The sequence below is a fragment of the Dunckerocampus dactyliophorus genome, chromosome 2 (genome assembly GCF_027744805.1).
Source record: "Dunckerocampus dactyliophorus isolate RoL2022-P2 chromosome 2, RoL_Ddac_1.1, whole genome shotgun sequence".
NCBI classification, from domain to species: Eukaryota; Metazoa; Chordata; class Actinopteri; order Syngnathiformes; family Syngnathidae; genus Dunckerocampus; species Dunckerocampus dactyliophorus.
Genome location: NC_072820.1, coordinates 44,165,413 through 44,188,328, shown reverse-complemented (window position 1 = coordinate 44,188,328; position 22,916 = coordinate 44,165,413). Strand labels below are relative to the sequence as shown.

Here is a 22,916-nt window from a genome sequence, read left to right as displayed (position 1 = left end):
TTTCTATATGTTGCCATGTCGACGTAATCTGCCTGTAATCTGAACCCTTGGCCTTCAGAAGCAGGAGTGCTGGCCCATGTCACACACACTATTAGCAATGGGGCTGTTTTTTGTTTTTTTTTTAATCAGATTTCAGAATCACCTCACAAGGCCAGCTAGCTGGCCCACAGTGACATCAGCATTTTTCCATCCTATGATTGGTTGATGTCTAAAAGCCTATTTCTAATACTCAAATTACCAGTGCGCTTGAATGCATCATCACATGAACAGCAGCACTTAATTCAACCTGTTCCAGTGCATTATTTAAACAAATCAATTAGTTTATATTTATATTTTCTTTTTTTCTTTGTAAGGAAAGGTTTGTGATGTATTTCTTTTTTTTTTATGTTTTATTCACGTTATTAGATAAATATTGATTCTGAACTACACCAGATGATGTTGTAGTGTAGCGGTTTGGACTTTTTTAGATATGACGTATTTGAAGATAAAGGGTAAACTGGGTTTGCTACTTTAGTAAGAATGGCATTACCCCCAATTCTGTAATACCACACATTGTTATATTGCGTTTTTGTATATCACTAATGGTTTGTATAATTATGAGGTGATGGTGGTATTAAGAGGTGGAATGGGTCGCTTGAGGCCCCACCAAAGGCCCAGGTACCAAATGCACCGCCCGCCACTGATACAGTATATACAGTGGTGTGAAAAGGTGTTTGGCCCTTTCCTGATTTCTTTTTTTTTTTTTTTTGCATGTTTGTCACACTGGATGGGGGTAGGATTAAATAAGCTTTGCTTCTTCTGACCCCTTTTGGACATGTGGAACTGTGAAATGAGGATTTATGAGATGTATTCCATTGGAACCTTCATGCATGTTCAAATAAAATTAAACCAAACCAAACACTTAAATGTTTTGGATCATCAAACATATTTAAATATTAGTCAATGACAACAAAACAGAACACAAAATGCAGTTTTTAAATGAAACTTTTTATTGTTAAGGGAGAAAAAAAAATCCAAACCTACATGGCCCTGTTTGGAAAAAATGATCGGCCCCTTGTTAAAACATAACTTAACTGTGGTTTATCACACCTAAGTTCAAGTGGAAAAGGTTATAAAGCCATTTCTAAAGCTTTGGGACTGCAGCAAACCACTGTGAGAGCCATTATCCACAAATGGCGAAAACATGGAACAGCGGTGAACCTTCCCAGGAGTGGCCGGCCAACCAAAATCACCCCAAGAGCGCAGCGACAACTCATCCAAGAGGTCACAAAAGACCAACAACATCCAAAGAACTGCAAGCCTCACTTGCCTTAGTTAAGGTCAGAGTTCATGACTCCACTATAAGAAAGACACTGGGCAAAAACAGCCTGCATAACAGAGTTCCAAGACAAAAAACACTGCTGAACAAAAAGAACATTAAGGCTTGTCTCAATTTTGCCAGAAAACATCTTAATGATCCCCAAGACCTTTGGGAAAATACTCTGTGGTCTGATGAGACAAAAGTTGAACTTTTGGAAGGTGTGTGTCACATTACATCTGGCGTAAAAGTAATACCGCATTTCAGAAAAAAAACAATAAAATATGGTGGTGGTAGTGTGATGGTTTAGGGCTGTTCTGCTGCTTCAGGACCTGGAAGACTTGCTGTGATAAATGAAACCATGAATTCTGCTGTCAACCAAAAAATCCTGAAGGAGAATGTCCGGCCATCTGTTGGTGACGAAAAACAAAATGAAGACTTTGGAGTGGCCTAGTCAAAGTCCTGACCTGAATCCTATTCAGATGCTGTGGCATGACCTTAAAAAGGCGCTACATGCTGAAAAACCCTCCAATGTGGCTGAATGACAACAATTCTGCAAAGATGAGTGGGCCAAAATTCCTCCACAGCGCTGTAAGAGACTCATTGCGAGTTATCACAAACGCTTGATTGCAGTTGTTGCTGCTAAGGGTGGCCCAACCACTTATTAGGTTTAGGGGGCAATCACTTTTTCACACAGGGACATGTAGGTTTGGATTTTTTTCTCCCTTAATAATAAAAACTTTCATTTAACAGCTGCATTTTGTGTTCAGTTGTGTTGTCATTGACTGATATTTAAATTTGTTTGATCTGAAACATTTAAGAGTGACAAACATGCAAAAAAAAAGAAAAAAAGAAATCAGGAAGGGGGAAATCACTTTTTCACACCACTGTATATGAATTCAACCTTCGTTAATTTGTTAATAATTTATGAAGCTGAACAAAAATCCGCCAATAGGTTTGTCTTTTTGTTGTCTGTCTGCCTAATGGCGCCATTAATTTGATACATATTGTTCATTTTGTTAATCTGCTCATTCCAGAGCCATTGATCAACCTCCATAAGTGTTTTGTAAATATTTTATCGCACTTTCCAAAAAAAATTGAGCTAGAGCTGCTCCGTTTGAGATTTTTACAGGAAAAAAAGCTTCCAGTGGGATTTGATTCTTATTTGTTTAAAGCCTAGAATTCAACAGAAACATTCATTCATGGTGGTTACAATGTGCTCATTTCATGTGATCGCTGATATGTTGAAGCTTCCGTGTCCCACAACCAGTCATGACTGCCCTGTTATTTAGTCCAAAATGCAAGAAGGACGCTCACTCACTATGTTTACATGCACTTAAAAGAAGAGCGGTTGCATGAATTCTGTGAAACTAGATTGTGTTCGACTTTTTAAAGATCGGATTAACACACGTAGACTCAATTGAAAACCTGCATGTACATACTTCCGTGGGCTTCCGACGAGTATGCCGTCTCCGTGGAGGACTACTGGTGCTGCATGTAACAACATTAAATTCACAAGAGAAGAAGACAAGTCGGAAGCAGGGGAGGGGCTCTCGGAATATATTTAATCCACTTTATAAGAGCTGCCTGATGCTTTTTCAGCCTTTACTTGGTAGTTTAAAGTTGTATCAAAAGTATTGTAGACACTAGAGGAGCAGTCAGCTGCCTTTGAGGAGCACCATAACCACAAGAGCCAAAGCAGATGTTATTTATACACACAATAAAACGTTACCAACCACCCGCATGAGCTGTCGAAAACTTGTTTTCCATTCGACCAGTAACTACTAGCATGTAGCACTGTCTTCCTCCATGAATAACTCACATAGCTCAACGCAAAGATTGAATTAAAGGTAGTGCATGCAAGCTGGGAGAAGTGAAAACAGAATGAACTACAGTATAGCAGGAATCCGACAGATGTGTGCATGTAAACGTACTGACTGGGTGACCTGTCCATTGAACACTCAGCCAGCCCTGTCTGGTCCCGCGGTTAATAAAGAATCTCTCCTTGTTCCATATTTTCTTTTTATTCATTTCACTCTTTTTTTTTTGTTTGTTTGTTTTTTCCGCTTCATGTTAAAGATGGCGGGAGGGAGACCTGGCGGGACCACTGGCAACACTCAGGTACACCAACCCCCTCCACTTGCACTCCTCAAACTCAAGCTCATTTCAAGCTCCGAACCCTCTCTCTCCACTATTTGTTTCTTTCTTTTATTTTGAGACTGTGTGATGTTCAGTGGGGGAAACAGTTATTTTATCCCCTGCTGATTTTGTAAGTTCACCGCCTTACAAAAATTGTCCAGAATTGTGTGGTATGTTTATTTTGACAAAGGGAGCACCTTCAGAATATGAGGTTGTCCCTTCAGCAAGATGCTTGTTTAAAAAGAGACCTCTGTTCTAACATGGAGCCAAGCCAAGATAACAGGCAATCACCCTCGCTCTGCACTGTAGATCGATGCACGCTCTCACCTCACCAACCGCAAGAAATGTCTGACTTCTGTGCTTGCCAGCAAGGGTTTCTCCACCAAGTACTAAGTCACGTTTTGCTTGGCGATCAAATACTTTCCTCATTCAAATACAAATTGATTTATAACCTTTATTTAATTCTGCCTCTGTTAGATTAAAGCTGCAAAAAATCTTGACTGTTCATATCTTTTGTAAGGATGTTATCTTACAAAATCAGCTATCAATTAAATCAAATCATTACATCCTCCACTTTAAGAGCGATCATTGTATTTGCGTATGATAAACGGGTCAAAGTTCAACTCTACAATTAGTCACATGAGGACACACAGAAGCACGCACTTACTTACCTGAAACCCCAAATCGAGTGCATTTAACTTTTGAAATAGAAAGTTGGCGTATTCAGTTGCATACAGTAGTTCGGCTCTACAAATATCTGGACAGGGACACAAGGTAAGAAAATATATATATATTGATGGTATTTGCATCCAAATTGGAAAACAGGTTTGGGAATGACAACTCCTTTATATGGGGCCAGCTGTTTTTCAAGCTAATTGGACAATCGACCCAAAGCTAATTCATGGATTGCATGGGCTAGTCCGTTGGTACTCTGCCATCAATCAAGCAAGTGAAAGCTCAACAGTCATGGCCAAACGTTTTGAGAATGACAAGTATTGGTTTTCACAAAGTTTGTCTGCTTCAGTGTTTTTAGATCTATACAGTATGTCCGATGTTACTATGTGGTTCCCCAAGCCACTTAGTTAGCACTTTTGTCTTTGGGAAAGGCATTGTTCGTCACAAAACTGTTCTTGGATGGTTGGGAGAAGTTGCTTTTTCAGGTTGTTTTGGTACCATTCTTTATTCACGGCTGTGTTCTAAGGCAAAATTGTGAGCGAGCCCACTCCCTTGGCTGAGATGAATGAATGATTTCAGGATGCTTTACTGCTGGCATGACACAGGACTCATGGTAGCGCTCACCTTTTCTTCTCTTCTTCTGGATGCCACAAACAATCAGAAACAGGATTCATCAGAGAAAATGGTTTTACCCCAGTCTTCAGAAGTCCAATATCTGTATTTTTTTTTTGCAGAATACCAGTCAGTCTCTGATGTTTTTTGTGGTGAGAAGTGGCTTCTATGTGCTCTTCTTGACACTAGGCCATTTTCCAAAAGTCTTTTCCTAGGGCTGGGTGATATGACCTCAAATCAAGATTAACATAAATTGGGCAGTTTTACCTCTAACGATAAATCCACTGTAAATCTTTGCCATCTGAAATTAATTGCAGGCATTGCAAATTAACTGCTTTTCGTTGATTTATTGACCAACTGGCACACATTACTTTAAATGAAATATAAAAGTATAAAAACCCCATGGGACCATTCAAGTATAAACATTCAAAATAGCCTGCATGACTTGAACAATGTCACACAGAACGGGAGAAAAAGGCTACCCCCCTTGCAAACGTTTTATATTTGTGTAAAAGCGGTCTCTTGCAAACAAATAATATACATAATGCCGTGTGCAAAGACGGTAGTAAATAAAACGATAAATAAAAAATGTCAATTCAACACTAATAAACAATCGCAAATAAACACTGCCATGTGAAAGGTAGAGAATGTTGTACATCTTTTTATCAAACATTTGAAAATATTTTCGCGATGGTACGGTGTACCTCTTGTCTGCTACTTTCATGAGGCGTTTAAACCCCGTGTGCTCCACTGTAGCTATGGGAGCCATATCCCTAGCGGTGTGGTAGGCTCCACCTCTTAGACGTTCTCTTGTATGGTAATGGCCCTGCAAATGCCTCCGTTATGCTCCTGCCTGAAGGTAGCACTTCTCGAACCTTGCTTCTCGCTCTAAGCTTTTCGCACATCTTCGAACATCTCGAACTCAACAGCATGGTTGTGCTGTAGATGGTGGAAGAGCTTGGACGTGTTGCTTTGGGTGGTTATGACCGTTTTCATACACACTTTGCATTTTGAGATCTTTTGCTCAACATCAACATTTTTTGTGGAAACCAAAATATTTGCAAACAACAGAGGTCGATTTCTTTTCGGAACAAGAACAACAGGGTCAATTTCGACTGACGTTACTTGGACTACGGCTGTGTCAGATGCTTTCATACGAACCATCAGCCATTTCCTCATCGTCTGTTTCCCTTCTAGCTCAGACTGGATGGGTGGAGTCACGTGACCACACACACTTAAAGGGGAATGAACATAGGCTACCACCACAAAGACTTTTATTTTCTTTTATATTAAAACACCTTTTACCGACATGGGCAAAATGACGTTGGTTATCGTAGTAAATTTACGGTGTATCGCCCAGGCCTAACTTCATCTCACTGTGCGTGCAGTTGCACTCACGCCTGCTTGCTACCATTCTTGGGAAAGTACTGCACTGCTGGTGTTCCAATCCTGCAGCAAAGTCAACTTTCTGAGACGCTTGCTGGACTATGTTGGGCAACCTGAAGCCTTCTTCACAACAATTGAGCCTCTCTCCTTGAACTTCTTAATGATCGGATTGGTGAAGCCCTTTTTGTGCTAAGCAATGATGGCTGCGCGTGTTTTCTTGCAGGTAACCATGGTTAACAGAGGAAAAGCAAAGATTTTAAACAACACCCTCTTTTTTTTTTTAATTTTTTTTAAGCCTCCAGTCTGTTATTCTCACTCAATCATGATGACATCTCCAGTTTTGACATTGAGAATCACTCACACAATGTCAGCCGGTCCTTTTGTGGCAGGGCTGAAATGCAGTGGAAATGTTTGTTTGGGGGGAGAGATTACGTCCATTTTCATGACAAATACGGACTTTGCAGTGAATTGACATTCATGTTATCACTCTTCATAACATCCTGGAATATATGCAAATTGCCATCATAAGCAGACTTTGTGAAAATGAATATTTGTATCATTCTCAAAACGTTTGGACATGACTGTACCGTTTATTCCAGATGTGGCATTTACATTTGGATGCTATTACTGCAAACTCCATGCTGTCAAAGAAGCTCTTCATGGAAATGAAACAGACCATCCTAAGGCTGAAAAATTAACAAAATCCAAATCATGTATGTATATTCTCACAAGAACAGATCACTGGTGAGCATTGAAGCTCAATAAGGCCTGGGCCGCCACGAAAGATATCATTGATGGACAATGGCAGGATCCTTTACCCTGGTGAAGAAAAGCGCCCCTTCACAACATCCACCCAAGTGAAGAACATTCAACCCGGAAGTAGATGTGTCAGTAATCTTAAGTGTACCATAAAGTGAAGAGTTTATAAGAACAAACACAGAGGGTTCACAACAAGCTGCAAATCATTGATCATCCTCAGGCGAGCTTAAACCAAGGTCAACCTGTACCAGAATGATGGAAAGAATAGAGAAGGCTCATGGTCCAATGCACATCACTGTTTAACATGGTGGAGGTAGTATGTGTGACAGAAGCAGGCGGGTGAAAGTGTTAGGGATATACTTTCTGTACAGATTCAGCCAACATGCATTTTTTCTGATTGGACGGCACTTCATTACAGACCAATAATGGCACAAAGCGTACCGTGAAAGCAACCCAGAGCTTTTTTTTAAGGCAAATAAGTGACAGTTCTGCAATGGCTATCTCAGCCTGATGTAGCATGCATGTCACTTGCTTAACTTCAGGCAAAAAAGACACAAAAACAAGCAACGACTGAAGACAGCAGCAGTAAAGGCTTGGCAAAGCGCCGCAAAGGAAGAAACCCAGTCCTTGGTGGTGCTCCAGACTTTAGGCAGTTATTGCCTACAAATTATTCTCTAAACTCTAAAACCAAACCAAAATGTTATTTTTTAGTATTATAGTATTTTAGTGTTTAGTATTTCAATTTTAGTCACATGTCATGGGATGTCTGATATTGGCTTTTTTGCCAATATCCGATGCGCCGAAATTGTCCAATTCTCAATTTCTGATTCGGATATGAAGTGATATGTGTAACATCACACATCCCCTGTCGTGTAATGAACACATATCTGTTGTGAAGCTAATGGATACAGCATTAGCAATTAGCTTCTCGACGTGCTTGTAAACAGCACTGTAGCAAACATCTGAGAAATATTTGCGATTGGGCATGGCAAAGCGTGGCTCGAGGAACTCCACATGTTTGGTACGGTGCATTTTCTGCCGAGGAGTCCCCCGTGTCTGGTATGGTTCTGTCATCATACTTTCATCCCAGTGATGGCAAAAACACAAAAAAGCCAAAGACAAAGCAAACTACTGTTGCATGTACTGTAATACTGAAGATGCTCATTGTGCTGGTTTAGATCCCACTGTAAATGTGTGTGGTAATGTGATGACCACACTGTGTGTTCCCTGCCTATGCTAATCAGTTACCTTTGCTGCTCTCTCTTCTCTCTTCCAGAGTCATTATACGCGAGCCCAAGCTAACAGCCCCCGTCCCATCATGACATCATCAGGCCCCAATGCTAAGGGTTCCCAGGGGACCCTGGCCTCCCAGCAGCAGAGTCAATCACAGCAAAGCCAGCAAACATCCAGCCAATCGCATCATTCTCCCAGCGGCAATGGACGGGAACAGAGAGAGCAGCGGAATTGTCGCTCATCCCGGAGAAAAGGATCTGATAGTAGCGTTCCTGAGGAGGACCGAGACAGGAGAGAAGAAGCCACAAGCAAAGGTAAGAGCACCTTCTTTCAATGCTCCTTGGATAGTTAAGAACTGCAAACACGGGTGATTGACATTTATCGACATATTCATAACATTTTGCGGCCCTTCTGGAACTCTCTGCAGTGCCAATTTTTGAGTTGTCTGCTAAGGCTAAATAATATATAATGTATTTACCTGGAAAGTATGTACAGTAGTAAATAGATAAAGGATCAATGAGTAACGACTCATGAGAGCACCACCCTCCACAGGGATGGAAAAATCACTATCATTGTAACATATTTGCAGTGCTTTATCCAAATGTGTAACATCCACATTTTATTCTAATGTTGCACCAAAATGGGTTAAAGAGTATGAAAAACACCTGAGTGAGTTGGCCCCCCACTCCACGCAAAACTATGGTCAAATAGTCGCATGCGTTTCTGTTGCGTTTGTGCTCTTTTAGGCAATTCAAATGAACATTTGTGCTGCTTTCACTTTTTAGTTATTACAGATTGTTTTATAGGTCAGTCAAAGTTCACCTAGACCCCCATTTGCTGCAAATTAAACCAAAATAGAAGTCAGCTGGCATAGGTTCCAGCATACCCCTGCGACCCTAATTAGGATAGGCGGCATAGAAAATGAATGGATGGATAGTCCCATTCGTTTGTGCTGCACTTGTACTGTTTTGTGCCATTAAACTGACTGTTTGTGCTATTATTACAGATTTAAGTTGAACTTAGTACAAAGGTCAAACTAAGTTCGCCCAGCTAATATGCTCCAAATTAAACCAAAATATTCCCTTTCGTTTGTGATGTTTTGTGCAATTAAAATGATTGTTTGTGCTGGCATACTTTTTGAGTTATTAAAGATTTAAACTGAACTTGAAATTGAACAAAGGTCAAACTAAGTTCGCCCAGCCCCCCCATTTGCTCCAAATTAAACCAAAATAGTTCCAATTCTTTGTGCTGCCATTGTGCTGAATTTTGATTGACCTATGGAGTAAACGAAAACAGCACACGCATTCATTTTAAGTGCACAAAAGAGCACAAACGCAGCACAAAGAAATGACACTGTTTGACCATAGTTGCAGAAATGACCCTCAGCTTCTTTAGCAAGGCAGTGCTCATCGAAGAGGTGTGTTTGAGGTCGTTATCAAGTTGGTTACTGACGCGACCCAGTTTCCGAAGGGAGGGGATCACGCCCTGCTTCAGTATGCATCACTACATGTTGGCATTCATGTTTGGCCCAATGAACTTATACAAATAAAAATAAAAAATAATAATAATAAGACAAAAAAAGTTGTAATCTAACAAGAAAACGTAATTTTACAAGGACAATGTCGCAGTATGAGGAAAAATAAAGGTGAAATATTAAAGTCATAATATAAGAAACAAACAACGAATAAAGTTGTAATTTTTGGGAAAATCAAGTTGTGGGAAAAGTAACAATGTTTCAAGAATAAAGTCAGAGTATGGGAATTAAAGTCAAAATGACCAGAAGAACATTTCCAAGAAGAAAGTTGTATGTAAAAGTTAAATCAATTAAATAAAAAAAAATAATTAAAAAAACAGCATAAATGAGGGGAAAAACCAGCTGTAATTTTTACGAGAATAAAGTGAACATATTAAGAGAAAAAAGTCGTATTGTAATGAGAAAAATTAACTTGAAATAAAAGAATGTCTTTTTAACATAATACGGTTGAAATATTAAAGAAAAAATGAAAAACAAACAAAATAAAGTTGTCATTTTCGGAAAATTAGATTGAGGGGGAAAAGTCCAAATATTATGGGTATAAATAAAAAAAAAAAAGCAATATGACGAGAAGGAAATTATTTAAGAGGGAAGTTGAAATGTTCAGAAAATGAAAGGAAAAAATGGAGGAAAAAAGAGCAAAGAGCAAGTTGATACTAATAATAGGCTTTTTCACTGATATCACAAAGCTGAGATGCAGTTCTTTCTTGAAATGTGGAACATTTTAGCATATCTACAAAATATCAAAGTGGCCCTCGCTGTAAAAAGTTTTGACATCCCTGCTTTAGTGTTGTCCCATGACAAGATGTAATAACATATTTGCACAAATGTGACATACTGTGTATACTGTATATAGTTGGAAAAGGTGCTGATATATTTGTATGGATGTCCAAAAATGAATACTGAGTCTCTTTTTTTCCCTCCTGCAGACTCCAAGTCTAAAGCTAAGCAGGCAGTCAACAAACGGAGGAAGGGTGAGGAAGACGAGAAGAAGGCGGGTCTAAAAAGACTGAAGACGGACATAACATCTGAACTCTCCGAGAGCAGTGACTCTGAAAACCCACACAAGAGGACGGCCCACTCGTCATGCTCCTCCTCCTCCTCCTCTTCATCGTCCTCGTCCTCCTCCTCTTCTTCCTCGTCTTCAGAGCCGAACTCTGAGAACGAACTAAAGACTCGCAGCAGCGACGTGAAACCGAGCGTTGTTTCAAAAATGGAGGAGGACAAGAAGACGGCCAAAGTCAATGACTCCTCGTCCCACATTGGCCGCCTGTCGCCGTGGGCGGAGCTTCAAGCTGCAGAAGACATGAAGAAGGGGGTTGTTAAGGAAACAAGCAAAATGATAACAAAGGAGGAGGAGGAATTGGTGGCAGTGACGCAGATCACCCAATCTCCACGGCAACAGATGCCTCTCATGTGTGACACTATACAGGGCGCCGTGGTAGAGGGTAGCAAGAACACTGTGAAAGGTACTTGACACTGATTCATGTACCCTCTGAATTCTATGATTATTACAGCCTATTCATCATTCTTTTGCCGTTTTTTTTTTTTTAGCTTCATCTCGATGTCAGACGCCTTCATTGTCGCACCTCCACGGCAGTGGCGTGATCGACATCACAGATGATGCACAAGCCACGGTGCATCAGGAGAGTTCAGAGGCTGTGTCAGCTCTGCTTGCCTCACAGAAGGCAGAGTCCACAGCACTGTCACCTTACCTCACCCTTAACCCATCCCCCGTCTCCTCGCCTCCTGTCCCGCCTTCACCTTCGCCTTCGGAAGGGGGCCGAAGGACAGATATCGACCCTGCTATGCAGCAGGGCGTAATGAGTGGTGGCGTAACAGCAGGCAGGAGTTTAAGCAACAAGATAGAGTTTGCTCCTTCCGAGGTCATAAGGTCAGATCAGAATGCGTGTTAGTAAGATACTGTTAATGATATCAGGTTGCATATGGAGGCACCTGATAGGATGACTACTAAAATACATCCTGTGTGAAGTACAGTGGAACCTCACAATCCATTTCACCTCAGATTTGTTTATATCTCGAAAGAAATGTTGCTAAATTATTTGTTCCAGTACTCGTGGGTGGGATCATATAATCTGTATGAATAATATAATACAGTAGTCCCCCGCTTTTTGCTGGGCCTACATGCCAAGACCACTCGTCAGATGGCGAAAATCTGAGAGTAATGAAAAATGTTTGTCTGTTTTTGGCACACTGATAGCTTAACATTGACGTTCTCCTCCAATTTTGGATCAACATTTGCAATAGGAGTGACGGTTGTTATTATAATATCAGATCAGTGGTGTCCCAAGTGCGGCCCAGGGGCCATTTGCGACCCGCGGCTGTTTTTTTATTGGCCCACGTCACATTCTAGAAATAGAATTTTACCAAAAAAAAAAACAGCAAAAAAAAAATTGCAGTAATTTTACAAGAATAAGGTCAAATATTCCAAGAAAAAAATTGTAATTTAATGAGGAAAAGGTAATTTTACAGGAGTAATGACAACATATGAGGAAAAATAACATTGAAATATTAAAGTCGTAATACAAGTATAAGAAACAAAACGAGTAAAGTGGTAATTTTTGGAAAATTAGCTTGTGGGAAAAGTAACGTTTCATGATTAAAGTCAAAATATGGGAATAAAGTCTAAATTACTAGAAAAAAATGTCCAAGAAGAAAGTTGTATGTAAATGTAAAAAAGAAAAAAAAACAGCATGAATGGAGGAAAAACAGCTGTAAATAAAGTCAAAATATTAAGAGAAGAAAGTTGTATTCTATTGAGAAAAAAAATCAAACTTTTACGAGAATAAACTCCCAATAATTGAAGAAAAAAAATATTTTAGTATCTTAGATCTTCATCTAAGAAGTCCATCGCGGAAGTGGATGCAAGCGTCTTCGTCACATTCACATGAACGCACAAGCGACAGTGCATACATATTAGGTACTCGCCACTAATAAATAATAATGTAATATGGTCGATAGTCACTTTTGTGCTTAACAATTATGGTGCATTCAAGGACCACTGAAAAAAGTGCAAAAACGCTTGACGAACAAACAGTATCAGTGAAGCATAAAAACATACAGGTAAACATGTGGGCTTTTTGTAACAGTGGTAAATGAATGCTGTGCATTTTTACCTGTATTATTGCATATTTCTAAATTATTACCTACCGACTTTGGGGGCGTGAGATGTGCTTTCTCTGGGGAAAAACAGCCTATTATCAGAGGGAATCAATTTGCGGGGCTGTGAATGCTGAATCGCGAATGTGCAGGGATCCAGCAATCTTTTTAAAGTTTTGCAGTTACCCTTGTTAACAGCCATACAAGCGTAAAAATAAGCTAACCACACAGCTTGAGTGTTACTGCTTTGAATGTTTATGTGACGTAACACTCGTCCACAAAAAAACATTTTTTAAAAAGCCACTGATGCTTGCTGGACTTGTGAGGAACGTTGTGCTACGACAGACATTTTTCATTGGGAGAATTCCAATCCTGAATTGTACAACTTCAGAGGTTCCGCTGCACTTGTGAAGGGTTGAAGTTAAAATGTGTTTTTGTCACATTACCCCTAGTTAATAATGGAGCTAGGGGAAATTATTGGCTCCAAAAGAGCTAAAAATGAGAGCACAAGACTAACAAATGTTTGTTTTGCCCTGTATGTAAATCCTTGCATCAGTCATTTTTGTTGGCACGTAGCTAAGAAAATCAGTATGTAAAAAATACTAAATGATTTCTTTCTTGTTTACCCAGGCCTGTCACATCAATGGCGGATAATATGGTGCTGGCGGACAAGGAGAAAACAGTCATTCCTCCATATTGTCATCAGCAGCAGCAGCAGCAGCACACGCAGCAACACTACCCGCCTGTCCAGTCTGGCATTAAGGCCCCATCTTTATCTGAAGAGCAAAGCAAACAGCAACAGACGCCCCCCCACAAGATGAACACATCCCTCTCCACTGACTTTGCTAAATCCAAAATAAACCCCAACCCAGCCCCTCTTGACTCCATGAAACACAAACCCCAGCACCTTAACAACTCTCAGAGCCATCCCTACCCCAGCACAAGCCCAGCTGACCATATCAAGGCTAAGCCCCACCCAGGCCTAATGGACATCTCAAAACCTAAACCCAATACCTCTCCAGAGGTCTCTAAGCATAAAATGCCCAGATATTCTGATACTACCTCCCCTCCATCAGGTCGTGTGTCCAGTAAAGTAGAAACGACAGAGCCTCCACGATCTGGTTTTAAGCCGGTGCCGGCTCGGTCAGAGTCAGATACTATCAGCAGCACCAAGAGCCCTCTGATTATCGATAAGAATGAGACGTTCACTGTTTACAGAGATCCAGCTTTGGTCTGCTCTGACAATGAGAACTCTTCCTCCGCCACTGTTTCCTCTAACCACGTGGCGGCATATCTCCATCCCCACCTTCACACTCTCCACACTTCTCCCCACTCCCCTTGTCTCACCCCTGCGTCCCACCCACATGCTGCCTCTCACCTCCTCGCTCCTCCTCACACCTCTGCCTTACCTCACCCACATCTTCTACCCCCTGGGGTTCTTTCAGCCATGCCACCCCCTCACACAGCTTCTCTCCTGGGGGGCCACCCACGGCTCGACTCCCCTGGAGGGTTGGGTCACCTTACTCTGTCTCACCCAGGGGCCCCACACCAGCAGCAGTTTCTACAGGTCAAGCTCAACATTATTGAGATCGTTTTACAGTTTTTTTCTGCTGTCATCTAAAACTTATTTAACTGTTTTCAGGGTCAGGGACCCCCTCCACCCGCTATACTCGCCCAGCCACATAGTGGAGCAGCAGGGTTGGGTCTCTACCCCATCATTTGGCAGTATCCCAATGGAACACCAACTTCCTACCAACCAGGAATCAACCTAACCCCCACAGCTAAATGGATTCACCCTGAAAATCCAGTTGCTGTTAATTCTGAGGCGTCTCTCCGAAGGGTAGGTGTACAGTATGTACCGTAAATTCCAGGCTATTGAGAGCACCTGAATATAAGCCACACCCACCAAATTGAAGTAGAAAAAAAAATGTTGTACATATACAGGTATAGACCACACACAGGTGTCCCTGTTGTATCATGGGATATTTACGCAGTAAAACTATACTGTAAACCTTGCAATCCTACCTGCACTCGGTGTACCCAGCACCGGTGAGACGTGACATGCTTTTTTTTAATCGGAGTTCAACAGCTGCCATGGTGCAAGCAGTCCAAGCAGAAGCTGTAGTAATTCTACATTTCATCAAAGTTATTTAAGATTTGTCAGATCAAAACACGATCACTGCATAAGGCTTCAGAATATATGATATTCGCTTCTATTGCGGAAATGCGCTACTTTCTGTTTCAGCACTCGGAGCATCATGGGAACTGTAGTTCTTTTAGCCATAAATGAGCTGCATCATTGTTTAAGTTGCAGGGTTCAAAGCATGTGACAAAAGTAGAGGCTTATAGTCCAGAAATTACAATATATACAGTATTTTGGATCAGGTTGATACATGATTGGGTACAGTTTTGAAAAAGAAAGGAAATGATGTGATGGAGGTAGCTCAACCTTAACTTCAAGGGGGTTAACGAATTACTGACATCTGTAATCAATTTTTAAAGGTATATAAGCAACTGAACCATTCAAAAATAATTAGAAATTCAAGGATACAATAATAATAATTACCAGTATCTACCAGAACATTATGGCTGTTTTCTTTCCTGATGTCCGGCTTTCAATAGTTTTGTCTTCAACTTGAGAAAATATTAAAAAATATTTCCTAATATTTTACCTACCTCCAGAGTTGTTTGTAGCAGTAATCTATTAGAACACCATACACATCTGAGACCATAATAGAGCTGTACATGATGTATGGAGCATTGATCCTGCTACTATTTTTGCAGCAGTCACATGAATAAACATCAGTGACCCACTTCCACTACCAGCCTTACTGTACTGTACATGCTCACTGTCCACCTTTGCACTAGTAGATGTGCTGTTTTTGGGTTGTTGTTTTTTTTTTTTTACCAGCAAACTACAACTTAAAGATGAAATACATTGTAATGTGTTTATCGTATCCCGCTGGTTAGAAAAAGAAGGTGTGTATTGGATTCACAGACATCCGTCCACTAGTTCCTTTTCCATAAAGATTTTTTTTGGGCACAGAGCACACGTCTGTACCAAGAGATACACCAGTAAGACACATAGATGTCCAGTATTTGTTCTGCAAGTAAAACATGGATGTAAGTAAAATTCTCTGTTAAACCATAACAATTACGGACTGTTGATGTCTTAGGAAGCCTTTCCCCCACTCTGTGTTACTGTATTTTAAGGCATGACATCTTTAAAATAGGCCTTGTTGTTTTTGCGCTAGCCAATATTTATTTTGGGACCAAAGACATTGAATGTCACATTTCCTCATTATTTTCATATATGTGTATTATGTCCAGAACACAGCCAGTCCATGGTTGCACCAAGCTGCTTGTAGTGCGAGTGACAGTTTGGGTTTAATGAGTCATGTTCCTGTACGGCCAGCCAGCGCTGATCCCCATCGTCCCCCTGTTAAGCTCAGCACACACGCAAGCCCACCACTGTCAAAGACCAGCATGGACATTCATAAAGAGTAAGTCATTGAATTTGGGCTTGAGAACTGTTGTGTACTGGCATTCTATAGACAATTCTATAGACTAAGTCAATCATATTCCAATGTGTTAACATCATTGAAGGTTTGATTTGTCTTTGTTTGACGTTTCTGTCTGTAGAGATGTAGCGAAGCGAGGCTTTGTGGATCCAGTAAGAACACTGACACTGGCCCAGCTGAAACAGGAGCCTGTAGAGGTTAATAGGAATGTCACAGGGAAAGATGCTCACCTACACCGCCTCTACTTGGATGGCCACAGCAAGGTGCGCCTGACAAATACACAGGTATATTACTCTGGCATACACTGGATACACTTGATCACATAGATGCAGATTAGGGTGAACGATAAACTGATGCGACCGCATATCCTGTTTGACAAGCGAGAGATGCGGCTGCACCGGTAGCAGCCTCCTGTATCGCTGAGAGTCATCCTGAATCCTTAGATTGATTATAGAGACATGCACCAGGTATCGCGAGACAAGCAATCCTTGGACAGTCCGTCTCTTAAACAATGTGAGAGCCTGGGTTGCTGTTACGCATTAGGGCTGTCTTCGACTAAGGATTTTCATAGTGGAGTCTGACTTGTTAAATTTTGTCCATCGTGGACTAAGAGTCCAATGTTTGAAAATACTAATAATATAAGAAGCCATTTTTATATAATCGGCTTCTTTATTTTATAATGTAAGATTAAAGTCTAAATCAGCAAACGTTAACCATCGGATTGAATTGTTGTCTTTAAAGTATATCGTTTTTTAATCATATTAACACTCGTGTATCTAGATGCTTATTGAATCGTCTATCACAAAGAGATTTGCAATCCTAATACAGATCATACATACAATAAATCTGTGCTGAGTGATGTAATTCAGAACCATACTCACTAGGGTACGGTACACCATAATCATGCTTTGCCATGGAACTCGGTTCTGGACAACAAATTTAAGGATGCAGGGGGCCACTGTGATACAATTTGTGCGTCAAAGATGCTTCCATTGTAGCTCAATACATAGTTAAATGAAAAAAAAAATCAGCATTTTAGCTGTGTGTTATAGGTAACAAAACAAACTAATATCATATCTAATGGTGCGTCCACAAGACACTCAGGTCACGAAACAAGACGATGCACATGATTGGGTCTACGAGACGAGATTTTAACATTACTTTTAAGAACGGTACAATGAATAAATATAAAAAATATGTCAGTACATTGCAATCTAATACCGTAAATTCCGGTGTATAAGCCACACCGGTCTATAAGCCGCACCCACTAAATTTAGAGGAAAAACCAGATTTGTACATTTTCTGAGCTGCATCGGTGTATGAGCTGCACATTATACTATGGAAAAAAAAACCACGATTCCTAGCATACTTAAATGCAGCAAAAGAGTTATGCTAGTGAGTGGTAAGAAGATCCACTTATTGTTTTTCTTTGTCTTTCTGTTCATTTAGACCACACATACATAAAAATAAAGACAATGTTGTGAGTGTCCATAAATGCATCTGATGGTTGTCTACTGACAATGAGGAAGGAAGATGTGTTTGAGTTGGGAGATATACACAGTGTGGGACAAGTGTTGGAATTGCACTGCTGTTGATGTGTTCAGTTCGGACCAAAGTTGTAAAACAGCGTTAGACTCAGTGTTACACTGTGGGGATGCTAGAGTGTGCCTCAGTTTGCCATCATAACAATGATCCATTGATTACGCTAAAAATGTTAACGTAATTCATTAAATGAATTTGTTACCGTTGTTAACGCACTATATTTGACAGCCCTGCTAATAATATATATCATTAATAATTAATTAATTTCATTTTTAAAGTGCCGCGATTTGTCGATCCCTGCACTAACCAAAGGCTGTGCTGCACTGTATTTATTTACCTCATAGATGCGTTATGCGAGGCACTTTCTGTCCCTCACTCAATGTGTACGCCTCTGTAGCGAAAGTAATTACCAAGACCTGGAATATTGACTACATGTATCAATTACAAACTCATATTATGCATCTTTAAGCCTGTTTGGCCACTTTTGTGGTGGATTGAAAAAGCAACCTTTAACAAATAACATGTTTTTTATTCCAAGGATGCTGTTCAGGCGGTAGACCAAGCCAGTAAGTACAAAGAGGAGAATCGACAAATCCTGAAGGAGAGCATCGAAGTAGCCCCCTTCACTGCCAAGATTCAACGCTCAAGTGAACCTGGAAGTGACAGGGATAGAGATAGAAGCCGAGATCCCACGTTCCCCATCAGGATACCAGCTCTTGCTTCCCCTAGCCCTAAGGCGGGCCACACACATCCTCATATTATCCAGTCAGAAAAGAGCAACTACTTTACCACTTTGTCCAACAGTGTTGTAAATGAGCCCCCAAGACTGTACCCTTCCAAAGAGCTCAGCTCTTACTATGAGAAGGTATCAATTGGAGCTTCAGGGGTTGTGGCCAGTGTTGGAGCAGCTGTCTCTAGCCAGGGTGCTCTGTCGCTAGGCAACTACAATGCCAAAGTGTCCCTCTCGAAGCCACCTCCACTAATTAAGCATCATCCAGAGGGAGGTGAGGGACTAGCAGTGAAAATCACGGAACAGCTCAGCCAGCAGGCCACAGTCCAGCATCACCACACAATTGTGGAAAGGATGGAGCGCTGCAGCCCTGCCATTTCTCCATCCTCCTCTTCATGTTCCTCTTCAGCCTCCAACCACTATCCCCATCACCACCACCACCACCACCACCACCCACAGCAACAGCAACACAACCTCAGGGCGATGCCATCTCTCCACAGAGCACCTGTCTTCCATCCACCCACCCAGCATGCGCTGGAACGCAAGGAGGCTGCAGAACGGGAGCGGGAAAAAGAACGGGAGAAAGACAGGGAGAGAGCTGGCTATGTTGGACGTCTGTCTCCACCGACACTCACTCCAATCCAGCCAGTTACCTTAGCAGCAGCTGGTTGCAAAACATCGGTCGAGCAACAGAAGCCCCCCACACTACTACCAGAACTCAGGGATGTCAAAGGTCATGGAAATACTGCCTCTGTTGCCTCAGCTGTCAGTGGGGAGAATATGACATCATCAGGTGTGTGGAGAGGTGGTGACATTAGTCAAGAGAGGGGAGCTCTCTTTGTGGGTGAGAAAGGCGTGTCAAGAGGCAAACCCCAAGCTGCCATGGCATCAGTCATAGTGTGTCCATCAACATCTATTAAGTTTGACAATCCTGCAAACAAATCTGGTGCTATGAGCCCAGACGAGTTGCCTTTGGGGAGGTTCTACTCGTCAAAGTTTCAAGGGGAATGTCAAAAAGCAGGAGAGAGTGTTAGAGATCATGGCGCTAATAGAGTTATCCTACCCAACTCAAACTTGGATGACATGTACATCCAATTTAAAAAGACCTCAATGCGTGCCGTGCAGGGGACTATGGGAGCCAGTATCACCAACTCTGTTCACAGGACTGCTATATTATCAGCTATGCAGAGTAGAAGCGAGCCAACCACTCCTGAACTGGTCAACTCGGCTTCAGCTCGTGAAGTGCTGAGCCAGTCAGCGTCCCGTACAACATCACCAGGGGGATCCTTGCCTCCTCCGAGTCCATCTGGTACACCACAGCCCAGCCCTAACCTCACTCCGAGACCTAGCTCCACTTCTGGTTCCAGTCAGGCGTACACCCCCTCTTTTGTTCACCTCAAGAAGCACAAAGCTGCCTTGGCAGCAGCCCAGTCTAAAAGCAGCTTCTGTACTGCTTCCACGGCTGTCACAACTGGAACCTCCTCTTTAACTGTGGATCCCTTTGACAAACCTTACAGCTCAACTCCTCCGACTGCCTCCAGCCAAACAGTACCTTCAGTGGATAGTAGCAGCAGTAGCAGCAGCTCAGCAAGTGGCAGAACAACACCAGGAAAATCCAGTCCCCTGCACAATGGACAGTCCGTTGGGCCTGCTTCAACAAGTAGCGGGCAGGCCAGTAACTACCACAAATTGAAGAAAGCCTGGTTAACTCGGCACTCTGAGGAGGATCGGAACACAACTGCTACTAAAAGCTCAGCTACTACTAAGCCAGAGAAATTACCCAGCACCAGCAGCACCACAACTATGTCAGAAATGATCAAACCATGCACCGTCAACCTCAGCGCCTCCACATCCAGTGAGGTTGACCTCAGCAAGGACACTGCAAACAAAGGCGAGAGAGACAAGCTCTCAGAGGAGAAGACAGGTGGGCCAACAGATGATAGGAAAGCGTCCTCTTCACTGAGGCGAGGAAGCAAACGAACATACGAGTCGGCTTCAGAGAGTGGGGGAGATGACTCTGACGCCAGTGAGAGCAAGCTGGAGGGCAGAGCCAAGCGTCAGCCCAAACCAACTTACAAGAAGAAACAGAATGACATGGCCAAGAAGAAAGGAGACAATGAAAAGGAGGACGACGACGTGAAGCCCAACGGCATCTTTAGATCCGCGAAAGAGAAGACCAAACTTAAACTGGCCAGCAGCAGTAAGTCTTACAAAGCAGATTTTATATAAGATAGTGTATCTCTTCTTGCTATTATTAATGACATACAACCATGGCTTTTGACAGCTTTGCAACCGCTTATCTTAGGCTACCTCAATTCCTCGCTAACCTCTGTGTTTGAGCTAGACACCGATTCCTCCGTTGATCTGATGCTATCCTTTCATGGTAAAATACTTTAAGCTAAAATAAGATAAAAAACTAAAAACGTTTTTTTCAAAAATTGAATCACTGGCAATAAATGATTGCTGTTTTGTGGTTGCGACCAGTCCGGGGTGTACCCTGCCTCTCGCCCAAAGTCAGCTGGGATAGGCTCCAGCATGCCCCTGCGACCCTAGTGAGGATAAGTGGCATAGGAGATGGATGGATGGATGTTTGATGGATGTTTGGCCTATTCTTAGTAAAAAAATATTATACGTAGTATTCTACACTGATCACTTGGCATCAGTAATGTTATATTGATGAGACATTACCTTACGTTACATTACCTTAACTTGCACTGCATAGAGACTATTGAGCGCACCTGAATATAAGCTGCACCCACCAAATTTAAAAAGGAAAGAATGTTTGTACACATATCAGTCGCACTTATTTATAAGTCGGAGGTGTTCACATTGTAATATGGGATATTTACACAGAAAGACACACTATAAACCTTGCAATACTACCTGCACTCGATGTTCCCAGCGTCACTCGTTTAGCTCCGAGTTGAACAGCTGCCTTGGTGTTAATGCCCAAGCAGATGCTGTAGTAATTCTACGCTTGATCAAACTTACTTAAGATTTGTCAGATCAAAACACGATCGCTGCATACGACTTCCAAACGTGATATTAGCTCTTATTGTAAAAAAAAAAAAAATGCGCTACTTTCTGTTTTGGCGCTCCAAGCATCATGGCAACTGTAGTTCTTTTAGCCATAAATTACCCATTTTTGGGTATTTCAAGGAAAAATTAAATACTGGCACTATCCATTGTAGCTACCTTAAAAAAAACGTTGTCGCTGCAAATAAAACATCTTTGAATGATGGCCGCAGATTTTCTTAGGTCAGGTTAGGCTTTCTTTTTCTCATAGTAAAAAAGTTGACATTTGCAATATATATTTTTTCCAGATGGGATCCCACGCTCTGTCCTGAAGGACTGGCGGAAGGTGAAGAAGCTAAAGCAGACCGGAGAGTCTTTCCTTCAAGATGATTCCTGCTCAGAGATCGGACCCAATCTGCAGAAGTGTCGTGAGTGCAGGGTGATCCGCAGCAAGAAAGGCGAAGAGCCAGCCCATTCTCCCGTATTCTGCCGCTTCTACTATTTCAGAAGGTACAGTTACATCCAGATCAACCGTAGGCTGTACATTTGACCAAATACTGCAATAAACAAATTATATTATAATATTCCAAAACATGTAAAATCTATTGGATTTGTGAAAAAATTGTCTTAGCCTTCCATTTCTCTATATGTGTATTTCATCCTCTTATCCCTCTTTGGCATTTGATTATCAACCATTCTTAGAATTCCATACGCATACAATTAAGCTGACTGGGTTTTTATAGATTTATAGATTGTTTTTGTATTTTACCCATTCATGGTTGTTTTTTCATGAGACTTGGCTGTATATACCAGACTCGGGGTGGGCATTTGACAAAATTTCCATGATCTATGCCAGGGGTGTCCAAAGTGCGGCCCATTTGCAGCCCGTGGCTGTTTTCTTTTAATGGCCCGCGACACATTCTAAAAATACAATTTAGCAAGAAAAAACCCCCAGTAAAAATCTAAAAAGAATAAAAGTAAAAATATTAACACAAAAAAGGCAGAATTTATCGAGAATAGCGTCATAATATTATTCTAGTAGCATACCTCTCATCTCCTCTGTCCGGTGTATAAGCCGCTACTTTTTTCTTAAACATTGAACCCTGCGGCTTACACAGCTGTGCAGCTAATTCATGGCTACTGTGCCGCTCACGAGTCAGTGAGGAAACGATAGCTCTTTCTTTGGCAGGAGTCAATCACAAGCTATCAGTGCACTCACAACAAGCTTGTCAACCCATTGGAAATCGCAGGAGGTCATTATATACATATACTGTATATGTATGTACAGTGTATATATATATACTCTATATGTATGTACAGTGTATATATATACTGTCTATGTATATACAGTAT

General features: G+C 41.5%; 1 protein-coding gene across 7 annotated transcripts in view; it reads left to right on the top strand.

Annotated features, from left to right (window-relative positions):
* jmjd1cb (jumonji domain containing 1Cb) overlaps positions 1-22,916 on the top strand; it is a 154,681-nt gene that overhangs the window by 118,020 nt on the left and 13,745 nt on the right. For 4 of the 7 annotated variants that reach the window (XM_054757400.1, XM_054757444.1, XM_054757436.1 and 1 more), the window contains 10 exons: positions 3,377-3,418; positions 8,145-8,415; positions 10,565-11,104; positions 11,190-11,529; positions 13,386-14,322; positions 14,398-14,595; positions 16,086-16,258; positions 16,398-16,560; positions 18,357-20,748; positions 21,872-22,073. In XM_054757400.1, the coding sequence (XP_054613375.1) occupies positions 3,377-3,418; positions 8,145-8,415; positions 10,565-11,104; positions 11,190-11,529; positions 13,386-14,322; positions 14,398-14,595; positions 16,086-16,258; positions 16,398-16,560; positions 18,357-20,748; positions 21,872-22,073 (5,258 nt within the window). The remainder of the gene's footprint in view (positions 1-3,376; positions 3,419-8,144; positions 8,416-10,564; positions 11,105-11,189; positions 11,530-13,385; positions 14,323-14,397; positions 14,596-16,085; positions 16,259-16,397; positions 16,561-18,356; positions 20,749-21,871; positions 22,074-22,916) is intronic. The other 3 variants (XM_054757427.1, XM_054757453.1, XM_054757419.1) reach the window with 2 other exon arrangements.